General features: G+C 43.0%; 1 protein-coding gene and 1 long non-coding RNA gene across 4 annotated transcripts in view; both read right to left on the reverse strand.

Annotated features, from left to right (window-relative positions):
- ADK (adenosine kinase) overlaps nt 1-16,436 on the reverse strand; it is a 300,617-nt gene extending 284,181 nt beyond the window's left edge. For 2 of the 3 annotated variants that reach the window (XM_075155352.1, XM_075155350.1), the window contains exons 1-2: nt 16,308-16,436; nt 319-393 (exon numbers count right to left, since the gene is read on the reverse strand). In XM_075155352.1, the coding sequence (XP_075011453.1) occupies nt 319-393; nt 16,308-16,363 (131 nt within the window). In that variant the 5' untranslated portion in view covers nt 16,364-16,436. Of the gene's footprint in view, nt 1-318; nt 394-7,285; nt 7,465-16,307 lie in introns of those variants that run through there. The other variant, XM_075155351.1, reaches the window with a different exon arrangement.
- On the reverse strand, nt 8,087-15,734 carry LOC142084519 (uncharacterized). The gene is made up of 2 exons (XR_012674388.1): nt 8,461-15,734; nt 8,087-8,369 (listed from the first exon to the last, which is right to left on the reverse strand). It is a non-coding gene; the product is annotated as an uncharacterized LOC142084519 (long non-coding RNA).
- Nucleotide 16,437: the final 1 nt, after the last annotated feature.

Raw genomic sequence — 16,437 nt, forward strand, 5'->3', positions numbered from 1 at the left:
CTTACTGACATTGATGATTGCTTCCAACTAAAGGCTAGCAAAGACAGCAGGAAGAGACTAGAATAAATAATTGATAGAAAACAATAAATATCAAAATCACATGAAAACACTGAAATTGACACCACTACCACAGCTTCATATAGCTAGAACAATCAAATGACTGATACAGTGTTGGCTTCTTTCAGCATAAGGCCAGAATCCTACAGAGATCAGCACAAACTTAGCATTACACAAGCAGGTCATCCTCTGTTTATTTATAGGCATCATTCTGGAAACAAAACTGACAGTTAAAAAAAAAAAAAGGGAATCAAGACTTACTTGTCAAGGAAGTCCTTGTCCACAACTGCACAGATATCAAGCAGAGGATTTCCCATTCCAAACAGGACATTTTCACTGCAAGAGAATCAATTATTTCAAGTTAGCTTAGCGTTAGTTTATTATTCCTAGTATAATATGTTGAAGACTTTTTTTTATTAGAGAGAAAAGTTTTTCTTGAATACAGCTAAGGAACAAAAAGATACACATTTTGCCCAGCGCAGTAGTCACATGGAGACCTGGCATATAGACAGATAGTCAAATTTGAGTGAAGTACATCCTGCAATAATCTTCTCTGATCAACATACAGACTGCAAGCAGTCAAGAATATATAAAGGTATATATTCTGTTAAGCTATCATTCGCTCAGATAAAAAATTAGAGCTGCATGCCATATTCTGTAGTTTTAAAGGATTGCATTCAGGTTGTAATGCCAGGTTTTAGACAGTGGGAGCATCAGACCAGGTTATAAGAATTTCTCTGAACAGACTTAGTTGCTGTGACCAATAATTAACAATTTAAGTCTGTTTTAATAAACTGAAATTAAGAGACTATGGATTCTGCATTGTCAGCCATCTTAAACAGCATAGCCATCTACTGATAAGAATGTATGTACTTTTTAATCAATTTGAAATCCATTACCATGACTTCTGCCACATAAAAACAAGACATCAGAGATACTGTACGCAGCTGAAAGAGTTGGCTTTAACTTTTTTTTTTAGATTCATTCAGAAAACATGTGTTACATTTTCCTGAATAGCATGTACTTGGGTGATAATGCAGCAATACCAAAGGATTAGATACATGGCCTAGTGTCAAGTAGGAACGAATGCAGCTGTTCTCAAAGGCTGCCTAAAACTACATCCCAACCCATCACATTCCTTGCTAAGCTAACACCTGCTGCCTCCAACTGGCAAGGCAAGCCCTTGCTCTAGCCAGCAAAGGTAGCTTCAGTATGACCACCAAATATGCCTCCCTCTTTACTATGTCTCTATCAAGTATTTGCAGAGAAAGCATATTCCCTGCCTCTCCATCCCCCAAAAAGTACTACCGTAACACTGCAGTTGAATCCAAAGTTTATCGGCAGTTTATCCAAAGCTGCATAACAGTGTCAGCTGAATCTCAAAGAGAGTGAGTGAGTTTTCAATTGTTGTGGCCCATTTAGAGCAAGATAAATGTTTGAGAGACTCAACATCTGCCTACTAAATGATAGATTTCATTAATTTCTACTCAGCAGGATAAGAAAAAAGAACATAAAACAAGCAGAAAGGGGATGATATGGAACAATCTCATAAACTGTGTCCAACAAAGGTTGGAAACTCATTCACTTACTTCCTCTCACAACTGCTATGAAAAGCCATTAGCTGATAGATATTTGTAAAGTTTGAAGCTACTTGCCAAAAGTTCACAGTCAAACTTCTTCTTCTTTACAATGCCACATTAGCCTCCATTAAATGCTAAATTCTCAAGCCCGGAAATGAAGAAGTGGAAAACGTGATTAATAACTTGATATTAGACACAGCAAACCACACTTTAAGTATCCTATTTTTTGTTGTAGCTTTAAAGACAGGCCTTTACAGCCCATTTGGCTATAAGTGAAATGTGTAAGACACTGCTTTGTGAAGACCGAGCCAGAAATCCAGCTCACTCCTAACTGAGATAGGCAACATCTGCTTAGTAAAAACCTGTAAGACTCACTAAATACTTCTGTCAGTGTGAAAAGAAGTATTGATTCTTCTAAATAGCATAACCGTAAGTTATATCTAGCTAGAAGAAAAGAAGAGGGAGAGACAGATGACAGTTAAGAAGATATAAGGATAAAGGGGATTGCAGTTGGAGCCCCAAGACAGGACATTCTCTCCATTTTAAAAACTAAGTATCGCATCAGTAGTATTGCAGGACAATGAATGGACAAGTCAGAATTCTGAAAGTGCTGAATGCAGATTTGTCCCGAACTGTATGCTCCTGTACTTGATGTTTAGCTGATTCTCACATTCTGTGAAATTCTACACATCAATAATTTTACACCTACACTTAAGAAAAAAATGCATATCATGGATAACTTCTACATAAGTATCAGCACTTAAATGTACGGTATGCCAGAAAACAGCAGCTGTACTTCAAAAACTGTCTGAAATACAGCCAACATGTTGAGGTCACTACCTATGAAGAAGTTACCTTGTTCAACGGAAAAGCAAAATAGAAGCTACCAAACATTTAACAAGCTGCGGGCTGCAGAACATACCAGTCAATGTACTTGAAGCAGCATGAGAGAAACTTTGTACTGGTTTAGTATCCACAGAAGCTCTATCAAGCCAATAACGTGCACACAAACTCCTAATATGTCAGCAGCAGCAGGAACTAGCATTTTCAGTGCCATTTAATCGAGGCAGCTCTCTACATCACATACAACGAGTCCTGTTCCATCCCCAAGCCTTCCTTCTCCCTGTATTTTATAATCATCCCTGTTCAATTATTCCAGAGGCTGCGTAGTAGGGTGCCATCTGGGATGGAAAGTTTTAAAACCCAAGGTAGCTATCACTAGACTAGTAATGTTCAAAAACATTCCTCTGAAACTTCTAGGCAAACTCTCCCCAACTTCAGCATAGTTGTTTCTCAAAACCAAATGTAGGATAGCAGAACTTGACAGCTTTTCAAACACATAAAACTTTGAGTACATTAACTGTTTGATATCTATGAAAAAAAGAGGTACACAGGTTATAACACTCAACTTATTTTTGCAAATAATCTAAATACATGATCTAATATATACTAATAACTAGCCATGTGTTTTCAATTAACATGTATTTCTACATTTTTGGCTGTTTCAGCTAGACGTTTGAATTAACTAAGTCCCAAGGTACTAGAACTTCCATGTTTAAAACTAGATATTAACATTCCATTGGCAAAAAGGAGAAAAATCCATATGCTCCATTTGTACTGGAGACTGTAGTTGTGTCATTCCTTAAACACCACTGCATTTGGTAAAAATACCTTTCTGGGCAAAATGGGAAGAGTCGAAACAATCTCTTTCCAAGTCACAGATTTTAAAAATTCAACAAGTTTAAGCAGACATTTAAGATCACCACTGTGATCAGCGTTTTCTAATACAAACTTTGTGAACCATAATCTGGAAAGTCCAGTGTTTCTACCGTTAAAGAGAGAGACTTGGCTGTGTAAATCCTTAGCTGTTCACTCTGATTAACTCAACACTGGCTACATTTCAGTGCAGTACAAATCCCCCTTCCCTTCTTGAGGGGCTGCAAAGTATCTGCACTATTACACCACTGAGCCTTTTTGTGGCACAACATTAGGTACAGCAGTTACTTGGCTACAGTTTGCTCCTCTGTACAAATAAAAATTAAAAAAAACCCCCACATATACTCTGTTAAGCCACATATTGTAAAAGCATAAAATGAAACATAATATTTAGGATCCTGAAGAATGCTAAATTTACAAGTCTCCAGAGCAAGAAACTGAGATATTAAACTGTTACATTCTCACCAAGTTTAACACTTTCAGCAGTACATGTGAATCTTATTATGTTTGCTGTTCAGTCACACTGGACACACGCATTGATTAAAACTTCATGGATTATTTCCAACCAACTAAAAGTAAAACATAGTGAGGAAGCAGCAATAGTTTCCTGAAACATGAGCTTTCACAATACATTGGTTATTCAGGAAATACATCTCTGCAACAGACATAGAACAAACACTTATGTACTCCACAGCCTCCTTGACTCTCCCCAGTCCCTTCTCTTGCACAGGAGTACTGGTATCTAATCATCTGAGAAAGATGTTCTTGCTTAACTCAGCTAACCTACTGCAAAAGAATATTTGGCTCAGCTCTTCAAGAAACAGGTGACAACTCCTCCACCCGCACAAATTAAGTGTGTATAATTGACTATACACAGTCAGTATATGTGTGTGCGCGTGTATATATATGCATACACATACACACAGAGTACGTGTGTATATATATATGAACAGCATATATACTTTTTAAACTCAAAGAATAAGATGTTGATACAAATCTAAAACTTGTTTGGACACAAAAATATGCTGTCCATCTAGCAGGCATAACTACAGCAATAACAGTAACTTACTTTACAGAAAGCTTGGATGTACACCGCATTTGCATTCTAAACCCTTGACAACAAGCAATATATTTTGAGTTTGCCATTTAACTTTGGACTAGATGAAGAGTGAGTTGTAATTATAAATTCAAGCAACGTAATTCATTAAAAATAAATAAATCTTCACCTGCTAATTATGGCATTTTGTTTGGAGATTGCCAAGTTCATTGATTTTTCACAAATAACCAGCGTTTCACATATTACTTTTACCACAAGTTGCAGGAGTAACGAAATAAAACCAAACTAGATGAAAACAAAACAAAAAAACCCACATCAGTACTCAGCTACCCTTCAATCGTTTTTAAGTAGTCAACAAAATTAACCATAACTGAATGATCTGGAAAGCTGTGTCCAATATGGTTATACATTACTAATGCTCTACTGTTGCAGGCATTTTTAAAAATATGGTCCTGTTTCAAATTGGCTGCTGAACATTAGCAGTACTGTATCTAACTATCACACAATATCCTTATCATCCCATGCTGCTGTGCACTTCAGTGGAAGAGCAACATCAAAATTATCAGTGAAAGCGTATTATTAGTTACTGGCACAGAGACAGAGGAATATTTTGAGCCTTTGGATACTGGCATGTCTTGTTTAAAAAGAAAAAAGATATCCCATTATTTCTTAAAAAAAAAAATCTTTTTTTTTCTTGTTAATTGCTGCAAAAATTTTCTCATCTACAGAATAGTAACTAACAGTAAACGAAGTCAAGTTGAAAATTTCACCTTTTTATTGCTCTACAACAGCTTCATACTGCTGTGCAGCTGTAATGTACACTTAATATTAAATTCTTACACTAACACATTTTACAGTCAGAAAGCTTTAATAAAACATGATCGGGAGTTTTCAGTGTCCCAATTGCATAACAGCCTGCTGTATGCCTAGTCTTCAATTTACAGATATAAGATATGGTTTCATAAGATGTAAAATGTTAGTATTTCTATAGGGTTTGATTATGCCCTTAAAAGTAAGGCCAAACAAGGCACGTTCTAAGCCTGTTCTCAGCATATCTATTTCAGTCACAAAGGAACATAGTTAAACCCCATATAACACAAGATTTGAATTTATCAAAAATCATTTATTCATGTAGTTAAAAAAAAAAAACAGCAATAGTACCAGCTTCATAGCATTTGAATAGCTACAACCTCTCGACTAAGAGCATCCTTCTCATCCCACTTACCTGTACAACATAAGTGAATGACATTTACTGTTAACCATAACTTGTCTGACACGAAAAGTATCTCAGAAATATTATTCCATGATTCCAGAGTTCAGACAATTTCCCCTGCATCACTCGTCAGCAAATCCCTTTAGCATATAGACCTTAAACGTACAAGTAGCCTGTAGGACTGCTCACATGCTTTCCTTACTTAGGTCTTAAGTAAAGGCAATATTTGGCTAAGGAGTTACATGTTTACATACTGACTTAGAGGAGTACCTTCAGTGAAGATTTCATTCATTATGAAACTTTCATAGTCTTCTAGAGTGACACATTCACAGGTTCCAACTTAGAAGCCAAGCCTAAAAGCCTTGGCCTTATGTAAGCAAGGCTGCCACAGGAAAAAAAAACTGTTCCACCACTACCCAGCTCTTTACGCAGCTGCGCTAACTCCACAAGCTGCAATAGTGAGATACTACTGCAATTTCAAAGAGTTACCGTCTGTACTCCTCGGTCAGAAACAGTGTGAGGTCTGATACACTGAGTTTTGAGGGTGGAGAGAGGAGATGGGAGAGTTGCCTTGAATGATCATTGAACTTGGAGTCTGTAGTTTTAGGCATTTCTTTAGCAACTGAAGGACTAATCAAAATAACTACATGATGAAGGTTACCAGTTCACTCCATAATACCACCCCATCTTAAGATGAAGTGTTTTAAGAAGCAAAACTGGTCATAATAATTCCTTTCACTGAATGTTAAGTTAAGGGTTTGCCACTCTTCAGTTATCGCTGATAAACTGACACCACCGCAGTTCCAACAGACTGCTGAGAGCCTAGCGTGTTATTATTACCCTGCTTCTCATCATTTGGGATTCATTTAAAATTAGGTTCCAATCATGGCACACATCGCTACAGCGATGCTTTAAGGTTCAAACGCGGCTGCCGGAGTCCCACGACATCAGCCGTTCCATCCCCCACCACGGAAGGTGGCCGCCCGCGCTCAGGCGCTACCTTTGACAGCGGCACCGTTGCGAGCGATGCCGCACGAAACCCCCAGCCATGTCCCGGCCGCCGCCCCGCGGTTCACCTCCGGGAGCCCGGCCCAGCCCGCCGCACCGCTCCTCGGGGCTCTCGCCTGGGCAGAGGTGGGCGGCCGCGCCAGGGCTGGCTGGACGGGCGAGCCGCTGAGGACCGACGAGCCGCTGAGGACCGGCATCGCCCGGCGCCGCCGCGAGCCCCCAGCCAGGGCGACCGTTGGCGGCGGTTGGCGACGTCGGCGCGCGCCCACCTGCCCGCCAGAAATAAACTCCACGCGCCCAGGGAGCGGGGGACCTCCCAGCCGCGCGGGCAGCTCACCGGGCTGAGGGGCCGGGAGGGAACCGGCACGGCTCTCTCTCCTCGCCTCGGGGTCGCGGGGCGGAGGCGTGCGGCCACAAAACCAACTCGCGGCGGAGAGAGAGAGGGGGGAGGGAGGGAGAGAGAGAGGGAGGGAACGAAGCCGCGCAACCCCACACTATAAAATTACCCGGGTGCAGAAGGAGGGAAGAGCTGAGCTCCGGCGGAATATCGCGGCGGGCACCCCCGCCCCGCGAGAGGAGCGCCTCAGCGCCCGCCGCCCCTTGCCCCAGGGAGCCGGGCTGGGCTGCGGGAGCCGCGTCGGGGTTCGGCATTACCTGAGGGTGGGCATGGCTCCCCGCCCGGCCGCCCGCGGCGGAGCCCCGTTGACAGCGGCGACGCCTCTCTACGCGGCGCCCGCCGGCAGCTGCAACCACTGCGCCTACCGCCCCGCGCACCGCCCGCCTCAGCCGCGACTGAGCCGCCGGCCACGGCTCAGCCGACCCACCCGCGCGCCACCGCCCCGCCCCGCCCGCCCGCGCGTCCCGCCATTGGCTGGGCCACCGGCGGGGGCGGGCCCGGGCCCTCCACGGCGGCGGGGCGCGAGGAGCCCCTGGAGGAGGCAGCGGCGGCCTCGGGGCGCTGGCGGCCGGCCCCGCGCCCCGGTTCGGAAGCTCACGGTACCGGGTGGCGCCGCCCGCCCGGCGCCCCGGGCTCCCTGGCCGCCATCTTTGGTACGGGCAGGGAGCACGCACCTCCCATACACCTCCTGCTTCTCCTCCTGTCACCTCCCTCCCCCAGCCCGAGGAGGCAATTACGGTCGCCGGTGCTAATTAAAAAAAACGTTTAATCGAGGTCTCGAAGAGGTGCGGAGTTCTACCGTATGCCCACATTAAAGATGGCCAGCGGAGCCCCTGGCGTCGCCGTCCCTCGGCTGTCATGGGGCCGTGGGAATTGCTGCGCTCCCCAGGGGACCCCAACCGCCCCCCGGCCGGGGCTGCTCCCCGGGCCAGCGGTCGCGCTCCGCCCCGGGCGCCCGCCCGCCCGCCGCCCTCCTGCCGCCCCAGGACCACGCGTCCTCCCCGGCCGCTGACCGACGCCTCCCCCGACAGGCGATTTTTACACACTCGACAAGAACGCATTTTCACTCTTTTTATTTGTGTGTTGGCTCAGACCTTAACGCCGCCTCAGGTGACCTTCTGTGAAGCGTTCCTCCTGGGCCGCCACCGCCAGGCATGGGCACCCACCGCCGCCGAAGACCACGTCCCTGCGCAGCCGGGTGCTGGGGCAGGGTGGCTAGCCACGCGGGTGCGGGCTCTCACTTTAGCTCCAGAGAGGAGTTCTATTTTATTGCCGGGTTGCTGAACCCCCTGGCAGCCACCCGTGGTATGCAGCTGCCGGACGTTACTCCATCTTTCCAACCTGCCAAAGGGCAAGAGTGGAGACACCGATGAGATGTGGGCCTGTCTGCCACCGTTTGCAGGGAAAAAAGGGCAGCCCTTCATTGCCTAACCTGTTTCTTGTCTGCCTGACGTTCAAGCAGAACCACCGTATCAGAAAGGAAAAGCACCGTAAAGCCAGGTTCCTATTCTTCGCTCGTCCCACCTGCTTGCTCTTCATTTGGCTGTCAAAGTTACTGCTACCCTGTGCAGATTTGGCACTTATTTTGTTAACTTACCAGCACCAGAAACACTGATTCATGAAACTGATGTCAGAAGAGGTTGTTTTTGCCAAAAGTGAATCCCACGTTGTTCTGTTAAGCACTGCTGTGTCACCTCTAATTAAATATTTAAACTTTACAACTTCCTAATCATGTGGTTATTAGCCTTAGTTTCCCTTCCTCTTAATCTACAAAATGGGAATATTGTCCTCAGAAAAATTAAAGCCAAGCTTTTCAACTATTTGCTGATTTTTGGGTATGTCAGAAGAGAAGGTGCCAAAATTTGAGATGTTCACGATGCTCAAGGACCTACAGTGTCACTTGAAGGTAACAGGAATATTTATGTTCAATACCTGATGTAGGACAAATTTCCTAGGTTCTCCAAACTGGACACTCAAAAATTAATCACCACCTACAAACTTCTCATTATCAAAGTGTCAGGGGTCTTGAAAAGTCAAACTAATTGGAGTGGGAAACACATCCATCCCCTTACTTTTGGCACATACCATATAACAGGTCCCCATATCCTGATGGAGGATTTTGAACTCTAATAAAATGTAAATACTATGTTTGGATATATAATGGCTGTATCCTCTGATACATGTTGAACAACAGATTATTCCTAGTTTAACAATTTCAGTGCCTAATAGCCAAACCTCTGTTTTATAACTGAAAAGGAGGCAGGGGGGAATCCCATCACAGGCAAATATAACAGTAGTGGTAACATAGCTTGGTCTTGTTGGTCCCATTACTGTATTTTAAATAATAAATCCATTTTTAAAAAATCAAGATGTAGATTCCCTCATAAATAATTGCCTGGCTTTAACAAGCACCTAAGAATATGTAAAGGAAAATAGATACAATACATTAACATGATCTGTATTTATAGTAATTTGTAACATACAACTGCATATTATGAATATTAAGCTACAGAGTCCAAATGAGGTACAATCAGATGTTTCTAACTTTTGACCAGCTCAGCAAGACAGGATCAAAAGGGTGTTTTTCTAAAAAATTAAACAGCCTTTCATGAAATAGCACGTATGACACCTCAACAGCATTTGTCAATAGCACTTCATAAACTTCCAACCATTCCCAAGTGCCCAATCATCTTGCATGTACTATCACATACCCACAGGTTCTGCTGTTACTGACATCTTCGAGGCATCATCTACCACTACGGGTTTTTTGGTCATTTGCCAGGGAAATTCTAGACATCCTGACATATAAATGGAGCAACAGCAAGCAGGGTATCCCTGGAAAAATGGTCATTTATCGCCTATGGTCATTCATAAATTAACTTTGTGATGCTTATGCCACAAGTTCGACTCGTAGTCACAGCATGTATGTGCTAGGCAGCCAGCCTGAGTTTGCTCAGCCTCCCTGACACCTTCCAAACTTGCTCTGCTTGCGTGGAGCAGCTGACCCATGCCTTCGCGTGTGTTTTGGCTTCAAAAATCCCAGAAAGAAATATGGAATTCACAGCTTTTGCATCTAAAAATATATAGTACCCGACAGGATCTAACCACAATTTCTCTTGACTGCTTCTGTTACTATACAGTAAGGAAGAGATCTTCATGATTATATGAGTTCCTCTACATATGATGAACAATTATTCCTCAGGTGATTTCACTAAAATGCTTCCTTCCAAGCACAGTAAGAATTAAAAGTGAACTGCACCCCTACCTGATATAACAACAGGTAAGCATGTGAGAACTTTTAAAATTGCACTTTATTGAAGTAATCCATGAAACTATAAGTTTTATACATTTGTAACCTGTGTATCGAAGATAAAGGCAATCTAGGCCTTAGCCTTGAACTAACGTGTTATGTTTTATGCTACAAATATTTGGTATAAATCGTCCAGTTTACAATACATAAACAAAAAGTTCTCCATTAACCCCCATATTTCACTCAATTTCTTCATAGTACAAAACTAAGGTTAATCTTAGATAAGCTGCCCACTCTTGTATCTTTGCAAAACAGAAGGATGATCTTTTACGTAATAGCCTCAGCAGACATTATAAAATGGGACTAGCAAGCAGAAAGCCCACAAATTCTCTTTCAATAACAGCATTTTGCAGAGCTTGCATGTATTTTCTACTAGAACAGTGGTTGTTTTGAAAACTTTTCTACAGAGAGAATTTCATATTTTGCAACATAAAATAAGGTGTATTTTTATCTTATATAGATCTACTAGCAAAGTATTTAAAAGATTTTTTTTATTATTTTAAAACTCCATAGCATAATCCCATTTCTTTTAATGCAGCTTCACAGATCATACAGCTGTAAGAGCAAAGGAAAGTCTACAAATCTGCTAAGTCTTCATTATATTGCAGACAGCTATACTTTTTTTCTATCTTACTCCAGTCAAATAGCCAAGCTCTTGAGACAGCTACAACTGCTTTGTACCACTGAATGTACAAGGGAAAAAAAAAACACCACAAAAATCTTTCATGAAATCCCAAGGTAACATAAAGCCAGCAAGTAGCTTTATGTTACCACATCCTTCAAGTGTGGAACAGCTTTGTGGTCAAACAATCATTACAGAAATGATGACAGTTCGAAAGGGAAAAAATCCCTTTCCCTTCACTGAATTCTGAGTAATACCTGAAGACTTCTCTCCTTCACACAAAATGCTTTGATATTTATTATATAAATAATATTAGTATGTAAATTGAAATTACTTAAGAAGCAATTTATGTAAATAGAAAAAGAACAGCCTTGAAAAAACATAGTGTTCACATTGTATCTGCAAGTTCAATTTACTTTTTTCAAGAAGATAAGGTTTTCCAACACATTGCCAGCAAATACTACTTAACGACCTTCAGATAGCAACCCATTCCCTGCTTCTGAAACTGGTTTTGTGAAATACTTGTGTACCATGCCTGTGTAACTGCTCAAATTCAATATCACAACCTTGAATCATAAGCCAGAGTTTTGCTTCAAACATTTCCACATCAAATATACCTCAGCAATAATAGAGTAAGCCAAGGTCTTATTCTACAGAAAGCGCATTTCACACTATCGCATTGACACCATATTCAACTACCTGTGTGTTCACTCAAGTCTCCTTTCCGGGCATCTTCCTTGTCTGTTTATAAGTAATATTAGTAGATCCAATTAGATGAGTAATTCTACGCAAGCTGTTTCATTAACTAAAAAGAAGGAATTCGCAAATCTCGGAAAAATTCAGAGGAACTTCAAGATTCATGATGAAATAGGCATATTTGCACTGGCTCCGCTCCCACGGGTAATCGAGCATGCAAGCAGCCCTAGGGACAAGACCAGACCTGTTGACTTCAGGGAGGCAGCACACCAAGTCAGAGGCGTACTTTTCTGCAGGATATTAGAAAAGCCTATTATGTCTAAACTATCATTGTTCATCAGTATGACTCTTCTGCCAGGTGGGCTGCAGGTAACATCAGTAACGAAAGAAAAAGACACTAGCCATGCTCATTGTCCAGAGCAGAAAGAGCCTTCCCATGACCTCTTTCTTCCTCAGGTTACACACTCCTTCCCATAAAGCTAGGACTTACTTTAATTAAAAGGATGAAAACACCTTAACAAGCTTCTGCAATACAAGAACACAAAACTGTGGCAATATGACACATGCTGTGAGAAATCCCACAGGACTACATCAAAGGCCAGGTGAAGACACATGTCAATTTAAACAGTAATTTGAGAGTTACATATCTGAACAATGGAAATGAGCGCCTGAACGATGTAAGAGCGAGGTATTTTCCATGCTGCAAGTCATTCCGGTTTTGGATATATTTCTGTCAATACAACTTTGAAGGGAAGGTTGCTGCTGTTATGTCCTAATTAAAGCAAAATTAGCAAAGTGTGTTGCTAGTGTCTTCAAAAGTATTTGTTTGTGTGCTTTCTACAGGGGTCTAAATATCCATCTGAAGAAAAAGTCTATTGTTTTTATTCTTCTAGGAGCAAACACAGCAAGGTGCTAGAGTCTCAGATCTTTCTTTGAACTAAGAGGCCATTAAGAGTACTGACATGGAAAAAGTTACCTGTATTTGCAGATATGAGAAACCGGAAAGTGAGAAAAGTATAAGCCAAGAAGACAGAAACGGAAATGAATACAAATGGAGAGCAAGGTGAAATTAAAAAAAAAAAAAAAAGCCAGAGATAATAAAAGAGAAAGAAAAACGATTTACTAAATTCTAATTGAAAGCTTTGTCACAGCAAATTTAAAATACTCAGAATCTTCTTTCTTTTGTAGAAAGCTGATGAAGGAATAAGCTAAATTAAAAGCCAGCTGATTAAAATTAAAAATGCATTAAATTAGCAAGAGTTTTTGCAGTCACCAGTTTCAAACTGTCTAAAACCTACCGGAACAGTAATAACTGCTTTTGATAACAATTACCCACAGAGTGTTTGATAATTTATTCTGAAGAGATATCTAATAGCAACAGAAGAAGAGGAATATTGTACTTTGTACTTTTAGTATAAAGTATTTATCAAATTCAATGCTTACATTGTCTTCATGTAGATAAACTGATTTGTCCAAACAACCAGCCACGTCACAACTATTCAATCAATACAGCAGCTGCAGAACGGCCAGAAGGCCATCATGCAGCAGAGGGGACTTCACAGCGGAGGATTTCACAACTTTGTTCATTTTTTCCTTCTGCACACATGCATATTTCTACAGAGACATGTACATATTAAGCTCAAACACTTCTACAGAGAATGTCCCCCCAAATTCTTTCGTAACTGTACCAGTCTGTTAACAGAAGTCTGGTTGCGGCTTTCACAGACTTCCAAGATAAAACCAAACCAAATATAAAAGGACCACCAAATATAAAAGGACACAAATCCTTAGTAATTCTGCTTTAAAGTAACACCTCATGATGTTTCTAGTAAGTTGATGCTACCACTCAGTGACAAGCCGTTTGCAGTTTTGCAAGCCTATTTTCTGTTCAAACAGAACAGTTTACACACACAATGATATTTTATTTCACACAGCAGAGATGTAGTCAACAACACAGCACGCATTAACAGCCTTGCCTAAAGCCCGTTGGTTTTAGTGGGGATTTGCACCCCTCAATAAAGACAGTGCAAAACCTGCCGCCCAGCAGATTAATGTCAGCACAACGCATTGTTGAGCTAGGAACGCTAGTTTGGGTCTCGGGCTTTGTGTTCAGCTCAATGGGTGGCAAAAGCCGGCCATCCTATATTGCTTTCAAACAACTTTAGCTGAACCCGGTCAGCTTTGCCTACCTCATGAGGGAGCAATATGTGCTTTCCTTTGCCTGAAAGGATCAAAAGGGACTAAAAAAAATAAATGTATCCATGAAACCTCCCTGATGCCACTTTGAGAGAGAAAATGATGAAAAAAAAAAAATATAGGGGAAGAAAACGTTTGTTATTGTTGACAAGATACGGCTTATAGTACAGACTGGAATTTAACTTTTTTATGTCATTTTTTATATTAAAATAGTTTTCGTGGTAGCCACAGGAAAGATTCAGGTTCGTATCGTATGGGAGAATAAGTAAGGTACAAGACCATCTTTGTCGAGTCCATTAGACATGGTCTTCTGAAGGGGCTGGAGGGTCTCAGATCTAAATGTTGAGAACAAGGAATTCTCCTCTAATTCTTGATATAACAAATATGAAGTTATTATGTCCCAAAATTTTCGACTGATTTTTCACGTCTTTTCTAACCTGTAGGTTAAGTGTTTCCAATACTCCCGACATATGTAGCAGTGCTTTGCATTAACAACCAAACCTCATTACAAATACAACAAAGTCAAGGAACCTTGACCGTTCTGGTACCTTCCGCACTGGCTTTTAACACGCAACAGAGTCCACAGCAGCACGTGGCCAAACACATTCTTGGCGCTACGTTCAAATGAGTGCAAAGGTCTGCCAAATCTAGTCCAACCACCTCCCCCGCTTCACGAGTCCAACCTGCAGCCCACAGCACACATTAACTCTGATCACCAGCTGATTATGCCATTTCTCCTCTTATGAAACAGAGCCGGAGTCTAGTTTACACTTCATATTGAAATAACTTGAAACAGAACTAGAGTGCACAAGTTCTAACAACGTTCCCCATGTTTTGTTCATCGTACCTCACAAAAGTATTATTTTCATTTTAATCACTTGTTATCAGAGCATGTCACCGTGGCCTTTCATTCCATTGTAAACATCCTTTACATTTTTAACTCAGTATGTCAATAATGTTCTCAAATTTTTGAATTTTCATGTTTAGGCTTGAAGCAGGTAAAATGCACTTTCCTCTAATAAGCTTTATAAACACAAACATTGCAATTCCCAGTTTCTTGTCCCACCTTGCTGTAAGGCCCATGGAAATAACTCTCGCTTTTTGATTACAACTTTACGCTGCTGCCTGCCATTTATTTGCTTTCAGAGCTCAGTTACATTTTTCCTCTTCCACTATATGCAACTGAGCTTGTCAACTATTATTAGACTTGAAAAGTCACTCAGCTGCCAAAGGAGCAAGTACCCTGACTTTGACAAATTTAATAGGATTAGTTCTTTCTGTAAGGACATTAGTACGGAAAGGGACTGTTCTCATCTGAGTATCAAAGTACATCTCTTCTATGCTATATTTGAGCAAGTTATCAGTTATCACCAAGGTAATTTTGGACTTTTCAAGCCTTATGTCATTAATCCTCTTCATATGCTGAATACGTGGAAAGAGATCAGCTATCTCACAATTATATTCATGTGAATAACCCCCAGAAAACAAATCGGAAACTGCACCAACAAAAGCTCCACTATAGCTCTCTCAGTACTCCTTTTGACCGTGCTCCCTGCATTGAGAAACCTTATATTTTTCTGCCATAACATTTAAAAATAAATTACTTGATTCTGTGCAGGCCATCAGTCAGATGGGGTTCAGTCAGTGAAATTATACAGTGAGCACACGAATAAGGAAGTATAGCAAATGGCAGGGATTATTTCAATATGAAAACACTTAAAAATATTCCATGTGTCCTGAAGAAAATGCATCTGTTAACGAGGATTTTTAGACAACTAAATTCCTGTCTAACGGGGACAGAGACCCCCTCAAGGGTATTAATCGGGGCTTTCCGAGGATATTTTCAAAGAGGAAGCACGCGGGGTGACAACCCAAGCTGTATTTCAAACACCGGTTGTTGTAGCTGCAGGCAGATTCAGTTTCACCGCACGACCCCCAGTTTCACCATCCAGGAGCTCAGAAGCGCGTTTGCACTAACCGACCCTCACCCCAGGGCAAAGCGAGGGCCCCCCACAGCCGGCGGCGCGGTCCCCGCGCTTCCTGCGGCACGGCAGCAGCGCTCCCGCCCGCCGCTGTCCCGGCTGCGTGGCGTCCAGCCCGGCGGCGCCCCTGGGCAAACGCCGGGGCCGGGCACCGGTACCCGCGGGGCGGCCGCCAGGACGGCGGCAGGAGCAAGGGCGCCGCGGCAGCGCAGCGGGACGGCCCCGCCGCCCGCCTCCACGTGCGCCCGCCGCCGCCCGGAGGGGAGCGCGGTCCCGCGGCGGGGCCGCCCGCACCGCGCCCAGCCCGGCCCAGTCCAGCCCAGCGGGACCCTCCCGGCGTGACTTCGCGCACGGTGGTGGCACGTGTCTCGTCCTCCACCGGGGGCAGCACCGGCGGCACGCAGCGGCCCTCCGATATCCGCTGGGGCTTCTTCGGGAAGAAGAGCCCCTCCCGCGGCCCCGCCGCCCGTTACCTCAGTTGCTTTTGCTCCAGCTTGAGCTTCTTGGCTTGCGGCTCCCCCGCTGCCATCTTCGCGCTGGACGGCGTGCGGCGCGCTCCGCTCACCTCGGCCCGCCCGCCGGCCCCGGCCCGCCCCGCCGACC

This window comes from Calonectris borealis, chromosome 7, assembly GCF_964195595.1.
Source record: "Calonectris borealis chromosome 7, bCalBor7.hap1.2, whole genome shotgun sequence".
In the NCBI taxonomy this organism is placed as follows: Eukaryota; Metazoa; Chordata; class Aves; order Procellariiformes; family Procellariidae; genus Calonectris; species Calonectris borealis.